At 41.4% G+C, this 9,333-nt stretch overlaps 1 protein-coding gene across 3 annotated transcripts in view; it reads right to left on the bottom strand.

The window, feature by feature from the left end:
- The window catches only part of LOC116689165 (spermatid perinuclear RNA-binding protein), an 88,229-nt gene that overhangs the window by 15,534 nt on the left and 63,362 nt on the right, over positions 1 to 9,333 (bottom strand). For all 3 annotated transcript variants that reach the window (XM_032515581.1, XM_032515583.1, XM_032515582.1), the window contains exons 7-11: positions 6,778 to 6,873; positions 6,378 to 6,489; positions 4,173 to 4,270; positions 1,932 to 2,025; positions 1,624 to 1,692 (exon numbers count right to left, since the gene is read on the bottom strand). In XM_032515581.1, coding sequence (XP_032371472.1) covers positions 1,624 to 1,692; positions 1,932 to 2,025; positions 4,173 to 4,270; positions 6,378 to 6,489; positions 6,778 to 6,873 — 469 coding nt within the window. The remainder of the gene's footprint in view (positions 1 to 1,623; positions 1,693 to 1,931; positions 2,026 to 4,172; positions 4,271 to 6,377; positions 6,490 to 6,777; positions 6,874 to 9,333) is intronic.

The raw sequence follows: 9,333 nt of genomic DNA, 5'->3' as shown, positions 1-9,333 counted from the left end.
ATATATATATATATATATAATTTTTTAATTACCCCTCTAAATTATTATTTTCACTCAAACAATTATAGCCTTTTATTAGCCTGTCTTAGGGATCAACAGTCTTACCTATCTATATCTATCTATCTATCTCTATATACACACATACACACACACAGACAAAAACAGAATCTCACTTGACAGCTCAGTGAGCTAAATAAACCTCTCTGTTATGTCCTGGATGGTTGTGAAGCGTTGATGGACAGTTTGACGGTGACACTGCCATTAAGACACTGACACACAGACCTTTTCTAACCTAACACAGGAGCAGATTGACTCCTGATAACCTCTGAATGTTACTTTCAGCCCCAACAGCTTCATTTCCTCCTTTTTCACTTGCAGCTATTCTGCAATCTGATAACATCACACAATGTTCTGCTTCGAGGAAACATTTCACTTAAAAGCCACTGCCGCAACTGCTCCTTGAAGAATTTAAACAGCTTTTTTTTTAACCTCTTTCATGCAGCTCGGTGATACGGTGAATGATGCCACTTTGAGATACAGCAAGCTGGTGGCAAGTCAATGCACTAAACCGGATTCCTTATAGAATCCTGTGGGGGTATAAGACATGACTGCTGAATTTTCAAACACTGGCCTACAAATGACCACATCCAGACCGATTCAGGATACTTTTTCTTCTCTGATGCAGAGATTGAAGTGAATACCGTCTGACAGCAGGTTTAACCTGTCAGGCCGTTCTGATCCTCAAACAGAGAGAGTCCTAATTTCTAAGAAAAGCTGAGCCTCACTGCTCGCTTCTTTCGGCTCCACTGGCTCTGCCACTTTTCTACCTTTTACACAAAGCCTGTCAGAAGGCCCCTTGTTTACAGTCCCCACACACACACACACACACACACACACACACACACACACACACACACCCACACACACACACACACACACACACACACACACACACACACACACACACAGTCTTTTGTCATTGTCATTAGCTACAACTTAGCGACAAATACTTCAATCAATATCCACTTATCAGCTGTAAAGAGACAAACACTTTTCCTGGGGAGTCAGCCTCCTTGTGATGTGGCATTGACCAAATGCAGATTTCTAATTCTAAGACCTGACATCCGGTATTGTGTGCTTGCATGTAATATTTTGCCGTTTCCATTCAAGACAATTCACAGTTTTCAATGGTATAATGGTGTAAAGGCATTCTGAAAGCATTCTGAGCATTATAGAACACAAACGGGATGTGGACTCCAAACAAACCAAAGAGTACTCAAAACTAAATAATGAATTTCACCAAAACAATACAGAAACACCATAGGGCTGTAACAGTTTGTGTATTTGGAACACAGCTGCACGCAGAACATACAGTTTGTAGATTGATGCACGCAATGTAGAACCAAAGGTTGAATTTAGTGACCATTGCAATCGGAGAATAACCCAGTATTTAATGTAAGGCTACCGTAGGCAACATACAGTATATCAGTGTGCCCTTGGTTCTTTGTATTCTTCACTAGTCAGCTGTAGTATGTCTTGTGTTTCAGAGGTGAGAGGAAGAGGATTAGATCCTTTGAGCAAACTGTGATTCTTTGAAACAAGCGAGTCAACGGTCAAAGTCACCTTTCATCCGTTTGATGAAATCTCTGTCATCTGACCCGACATCCTCCCGAAGCCGCTTTTGACAGCCGCCTGCAGGGTACAAACACACGCACAAATCACCTGCACCATCACTAAGACACACACGCATCCTCATCTTTTTCCACAGTGTCTAAACAGAAGAGTACACAAGCGCCTTTACAGGGAGGCAATGAAACAAGATAAAGTAGAATACAGCGGGGAAATAAAAATAGGAATACAAATGCAGACACACATGGGTACACAAAGAAAACGGAAATAATGCACAAACATACACTCAACTGAACACAAACCTTCTAACAGCCTTGGTGAGGGCCTGCTGGTGGGGAGAGGATCCATATTCAAGATCTTGTAAAGCTGTCCAAAGGCTAGGAGGCGTAACGCATGCTGTAAAACACACACAAACACACAGACACACACACACACACCACTGTATTGATAAAGCAACTGAAGTTGGCACACAGGAGGAAAACAGGCAACAACAATATAATTTATTCTCCAATCAATGTGGTTTAATTATCGAGGAAACTTAAGGGAGAGGCCCAACATTTGCGTAAACCCACTAGTTCTGTTGGGAGAAACTTCATGCATTATAGAGGGGAGGAATAAACACTCAGTGTGCACAATCGAAGGAGAAAAAGAACAAGAAAAAAAATATTCCCATAGAGCAAAACAAAGGCAGAAACAGAGAGGGAGGAAAATTTAATTTAAGGATGTCTTCATATTTCTCAGCGATGAACCCACATTTCCCGCCGGGGGGCAGACTTTGTTGTTCCATGCGCTGTGATGTGCAGTAGAAACAGCACTGGTGGTAGTAGTAATAGTAGTGTTGGGGTGGTGTAAGCGGGGAGGAATGTTCCCACGCTCATTAGGTGGCTAATTAGCCTGCCTATTTGTCAAGTCTGCGCTGCACTCCGGGGCTCCTTATCCGAGGTCAGAGTCCGGCCTTCTGCAACCACTCAGCTATTTATAGCACTGACGTGAGGCTCAGAGCTTCACCGGGGTTGGCGAGGACTCGCTTCAAATAACCTTCCTTCAATCAGTGTTACTCGTCCGGTTTCCTGAAAGAATTGCTGACTTTGGTGCAGTGGGCGGTGTGGAAGTGGTCTCACGAGTCGCACAGCTGAGGCCTAGCTAACGATTACGCTCAGTTAAGTAAGCGTCTGCATCTGCTTTTACAGCAGGAAAACAGGAAGGGAAGTTTTATAGTACTCGGGGGGAGGGGGGATGTAAACACAACGTTCATAAAGCAGCAGTTCAAATGAAAAAATTAGTTAGGAAAGTCTGAAAAGTAAGTATGAAAAAAGTAGGCTTTACATCAATTCACCTCCAGGGATAAACTCAACCTCAGTACTACACTTTTTGTTAGTTTGTTAGAGTTTGGATTCACAACTTGGCTCTCTAAATGAGATTTGAATCTGAGAAAACTTTTGTTTTCACAATTCTTGGTGTTGGTTTTTTTCAAACCCAAACTGAAATTGAAGGTAATTTAAGGTATATTTTTGATTGTGTGTGTGACTGAATTCATTCCTTTTGGGACCAGTTAAGACTTGGCCAGCTGTGGTCCAGAGGCCAGAAACAAGAGCCTGTTAATGGGAGCTTTTAATGTTCATGCCCCTGGAGCAGAAAGGATAATGTAGATGGGAAATGTTCCCATCTTCCTTAACAGCAACTAACAAAGAGCCCTTGAGCAAGGCCTTAACTAAACCTCCAGTAAATTAAAAACAAAGGTATCTCGTCAAACTACTAGATCTACAGTAGCAAGACCGACTATTTTGGAAATAATAAGTAAAAACTAAAATAGTGAAGCTTTACCTTAAACCTCTGAGCTGTTTTTGCTGAATCAAGCCTGAGGTGTACTTTATTATTAAATATATTGACATAGATATTTTACGAAATCAATACTTTTCGTGACCAGGAAAGCAAACTTTCTTCAGGCGCTCTTCAGGCAAAGAAGTTATATCAACAGCTTTTGATTAGACGGACATACTGTCTGTTCTTTTTTGTCTTAATTTTGTATTTGATTTTCTTTTCCTGCTTTTTTTTTTTTTCATCATGCACACAAAACAAAACATGCAAGAATTAACCTCCAACCAACCAATACCATGGATAATTGCCACTTGGCCGGTCATGCCAAAACTCTTTTGCACAATATCCAATGGGAAATAATCTTGCCAGCTGCGACTGGCAGGTCAATTACTCCTCCCACATTGCTGGTGGTGCTGCAGCGGCTTTTTTTAAATAAGACAAACAAACAGTGGATGGTTCCAGCTTCTCAAATCTGAACTTTCTGCATTTTCTCATCTTACAGTACAGTAAAAGGAATCTCTTTGGGCTTTGGAATAAACTAAACAAGACATTTATTAACTGATTAACTGAAAATTAATGCAATTACAAACTGCAGCCCTATTATAATGTAGATTACACAGCTGATTCAATTTCTTCTGGTTTAGGATTTTACATTCATCACTGCAGAAGAAGAAGAAGACGATACTGACTGCAGCAGAAGGGGCTGATGGGTAAAGTGGACTGACCTGTGCACTGTGTGTAATGGCGTCCGCCTGCTGGGCGCTGAGGTCAGACAGGACGTCTGTGGGTTTCCGCTCACAGGGGTCGTGAACCCCTGGACCTCCTGTTAAAGAAAAAACCCAACAGGCTCTAACTAAGACGGGGAGAAGGGAGAAGTCCTCCGAACAGAAACACACACTTTGAACCCACTTTCATTCCTCTTGACAGGAAAACACACAGAAATAATTGCGTGACTCCTTCTGTGGACACTCTTAATGCAGAAGTAACATCAATGATTCAGAGCATTCAGAACAATCTACCATTTCAAATGTTAAGGGCAACCCTGAACCAGGTTTTAAAAAATCCAATCATACATCACAAAGGCTAACTCGCTGCTCTGCACTGATCAAATGGGGAAGGATTCTATTTATTAGAGCTGAACAGGAATCCTTTCTCACTTGGACCGCTTTAGAATAAAAATCTCAGAGGATAAATGTTCACACGGTTTGGAAAGTCGAGTAAATCTTTGTAAAATACACCATACTCCACCAACTTTTACTGAATGAAATACAAGTAAAAAATATATGAGACCATGATCCATTTTGCTGTGAATTAACTGGAACACTCTCAGAGTGCCCCGAAGGGATCTGCACCCCAATTAATGCACTGTGTAGAGTGTAGGTGATACTACACTGCATCATTGGTGACACTTCACAGTCTGCTATCCTCGCCATGAATCAGTAGGACGCCCTGTGTGTAAGGAGGTTACAGGCAAACACCAGGTTGTCCTAAAACACATTCACTTAAAATGTTTCTAATTGTTTCTCCTAAGAATAAAACACGGATTTTGCTTCTTTTTTTTCCCCTGCTTACTTTTTCCATCCTTGGGCTGATTCCTTTTTTAAACATACGTATGAAAGTGAAACAAGCAGCAGAGTCTGATGATGCCCTGGAGTGGTAAACAGCTTTTCTAAAAAACATAACATAAAAAAAAGCGTAGACTTTCAGTATTGTGTTATTCAAAACTGCTGTGATTTAGCTCTCTTTCACAAGTTAACAACCCATAATGCAACCAAATGAGAGTTTTCTTTAAGAACTCGGCAGTGATGAACAGCTGCTTCATATCATTCATGACATCAGCATGTTGAATCCCTTTTGGAAAAGTGCTTCTGTAGGGAAACCACATTTTATAATAGATGCACTGATCACAAAAATTGGATCATGACACCACCATCATCCCTTTTCCCAACAACAAAATGTGGCCAATCTCAATCTCTAGCGCCTCATAGCACTCCCCCTATAGCCAGAAGTGTTTTCAGAGGCTGGTAAAATCCCTCATCTGCCCCATGCTCCTCCATACCCTTGACACCCTGCTATTTGTATACCGCCCAAACAGAGCAACTACGTCCGCCATCACTGGCGTCCTACACAATGCTCTCTCCCCCCTGGAAGGGACAACGACTTATGCAGTTTGTGGACAGCTCAGCGTTCATTACAAAAGTGCCAACCAGGCTTGTCAAGGATGAGGGCCTAAAAACACTACGGGACTTTCTGACAGACCGCCTCCAGACAGTGAGAGTGGACAACCACACCTCTTCTCACTGCTGACCCTCAGCACAGGAGCACCACAGAGCTGTGTCCTCAGCCCCTTCTTTTATTCCCCTCCGCACCGTGGAGCACACCCTATCTTTTCTTAAAAGATGGGAAGCAAAACCTGTGTCTGGCTCTGCCTCCTTAGGAGTTCTTCAAGTCCTCAAACTGCCCAACTTTATTTCCAGTCCTGGTCAGGAGTTCAGACTCACCTTATTGACTCATCTGACAGCTATGTTATCTGTGCAAATCTGATTGCTGGATTGTTTTTCCACTTAAGTCTTAAACCATAAAAACACAGACACTACAGACATTTGCTGGAACCAAGTCATTTTACTCAGACCGGAACTTCTGTTTCTTTTCTTTTCTTTCTCTGGTCCATTAATGGGTTCTGACAATTTAGCTGTACAGTTTTTTCTCCTAACAGGAAACTTGAGCAGAAAAGTTCAATCAGGAGATTGCTACACATGTTCCACTCTGTTAATATCTTCCTATAAAATCTGTTTGCCTCTAAATTTCACCATGTCTTTTATGGGCTGTAAACCTGGCTTCACAAACAATGTAAAACTAGCCTCAAGCTCAGACGAGAGAAAATGCAACAAACGGAGCTTGGAGGTTGTTGTGAAGCACTGATCACTGACCTGGCAGAAGGATCCCTGAGGCGATGCACTCCATGACGCGACGCAGGGCCTCGCCTGGACCCAGCGGCCGGTTGCAGGTGGCTATGGCCTTTTCGCAGATCAGCTCCAGAGGCTACAGAGGTCATACAGACAGAGGACATTCAACACAGCATAAACCTAATCAATTCCAGTCATGATTGTGGTCCTGGGACACAATGCTTGCATACCGTACACAGCAGGAGGCAAAACAAGCTGTTTTAAAGCCTGGGACATAAACTTATTAAACTCCTGTTTTCCATTCTGTCTGGTTTACGCTGAGAGAACACTGGGGTGTTTGTGCAGTTTACAGTTTGTTTTAACTTTATCTTCTACTGAATGTGAGATCATGAGGTCCCGTTTGGATTCTGCGGCCGTCACCTACCCATCCTTTGAGAGGCTGCCACCCAGCCAGTCGGTTGCACATGTCTCTGAAAATCCTCAAAACGATGACGCAAGACTTGAGATCTGTGACTCGGGCCTATGGGGAAGGACAGACCGAGTTTTAGTGACAGCACGATGGGCATTTCAACAAGACTGCAGTCAGCAAAGCAGCAAACTCCCAAAAAATGTGTGACACTTTCCAGGCTCGGAGATGCCAGATTTGCAGTGCTAGAGGCATTTAAATGACCCCTGAAATGTCAATATGCTGCCAATATTTATGTCACCATTGGATGTTTTATTTACATATATTATTTGATATATATTCATAAATATGGATTTGTTTTGAATAAACACTATGCAGGAAGTACTTTTAATGTTCGGTAGAAGTTTTATACCCGCTTATAAGTTAAAAGGTTATATTGCCCGTTTAAAAGATTTTATTTTTGTTCAAGTGCACTCATTCCCTCTTGGTTGTGTGCAGCCATAGTGTACAGCCAGAGAGGTATGGTTTATTTATGTGTTTTATGTTTCGTTCGTCAATATTTATAGTTTGTGCGATGCGAATATGTGCTCTGCACGTTGTTATGTTGGAACAGTTCGATGGTGGATTTGATGACAGCGAGTGTGACTGAAGTGCAATTAAGACGAATAAATCCACCGGTAACAAGAGATCCATGGCACCGTGTATTTTCTGGAGTAAGTGATATTGATTCTACTGGCAGAGATTCGTTTTAAGTCCAGCCAGTGCGGGGAATAAACATTCAGTCTGGAATTCCTTTATGAGAATAAAAAACATTGATACACAGAGTCTGTTGCACTGAGTTTATCAAATCCAACATCAATGCAGCTTTTTCAGGTTCTCATATGAATTTTTAATTGTTCTCGCCGCTGAGTTAAATACATGAGATTCTTATCCACTGTGAAAACGGTTTTGAAAACTGGTTGTGATTTCGGCAACGTTGTTTTAGCAGAAGTTAGAAGGAATTAATTAGAAATGGCGTGTTTTCTTTTTTTGTTTTTTTAACTATAGCAACAGTGAGCTGTTCCCCCTTCAGTATCTGACATTCAGAACAATTTGAACATTTTTTGAAAGTCTTTTGTTAAACTGAAGTTTAGTCTTTCAAGACAGTTTTTCTACATGCACAGTATGCTGTTGTGTTGTGTAGTGATATGCAGTTCAGTATGAAATGCATATATTGATGCCCTCTACCCCCTGCACTCAATTGTAAAACGCTCTCAGTAGATTTCTGTGTCAAGCATCCGGGACATTTACTGTAGTTCGATTATCACTCCATGTTTTGCCACAAAATAGTGAAAATAACTAAGTAGTAGTATACGGTTGACCTCACGTGACAAAAATTTTACTGGACATGGAATAATTAAATCTGTTGAAATCTCTGGTAACCAAGATGCAATAAACTCTGTCCTAAAACGATCGTCTCAAGGTTGTAGCAAAACTGAAAGGAAGAGCTTGAAGAATGCAGGGAGAAGAGTAACTGGAGATTATAACATTAACATCAAAAAGTAATTATGCTGGAGATTATTGACACTTCAATTTGCACAGACTGACTATTCCCAACAATACAGCAGGACATGTAATTCAGGTGCTCTCATTTAAAGCTCACAGCGATGGTGGATGGTGGATGAGACGAACACCACTAATCGTATCTGCAGTTATTACATCAGTGGAGGTCCTCGGGTCATATCATTCCTGTCTGAATATGATGCAACTGAATCTTCTCTGCACTCTGATATTACTTGGCATCGAGCTCTGCTTCCCTGAGGGGAGCTGCTGACTGCTTCACCTGCCCTTGACTCTCGTCTCCCTGCTGCCTTCTTGGCAGCGGAATGACTTTCAGTCAGGACAACTTGCAGTTCACCTGAAACTTGATTTGGTGAGAATGTCTTCCCTCTGCAGGGTTTAACATTTAGGTTGTTTTCTTTTTACTTGTCTGGTCAGGCAAGTGGAAAATATTTTTACCTGCCCAAAGTCAATTTTGCCAGGCCCCTATTGAAATTGTTTTGTCGGAGGAAGAAAAAAAGTGCAAAAGAAATGTCATAAAGCGTCAAAAACGGAAAGAAAAAAATACGTCAATGGTTTGAAAAGGCGTAGAAAAAGAGTAACAAAATGTCAACCAGTTTAAAATATAAACGAACAAAAATGTCAAAAAATATCGGACAAAAGGTAAAAACCTTGAAAGCTTCAAAGCGTAAAAAAATGTCAAACGTCAAGCACCACGACACATTCAAATCATTCCACAATGACACAATGACGCCCGAACGGGCAAGTGGGTTGTGTATTTAATAGCCCGAAGTAGCGTTTTACTGGCCCTGGGCCATCGGGCAACCCTTATTGTTGAAACCTGCTCTGTAACGTCAGACTTACATTAGGGGTAGAAATCACCAGACGCCTCCGATATGATAGCATCACAATACGTATGCCACGATACGATATTATTGCAATTTTAAACATATTGCAGTATTCTGCGATATATTGCAATTTATAACCTTTTTTCCAAATTCTACTTTTTCCCAATTTCAAATGATGTCCCCAAAA

The sequence above is a fragment of the Etheostoma spectabile genome, chromosome 5 (genome assembly GCF_008692095.1).
Source record: "Etheostoma spectabile isolate EspeVRDwgs_2016 chromosome 5, UIUC_Espe_1.0, whole genome shotgun sequence".
Taxonomy (NCBI): domain Eukaryota; kingdom Metazoa; phylum Chordata; class Actinopteri; order Perciformes; family Percidae; genus Etheostoma; species Etheostoma spectabile.
The sequence above is the reverse complement of the archived record's forward strand: the minus strand, read 5'-3'. Positions and strand labels throughout refer to the sequence as shown.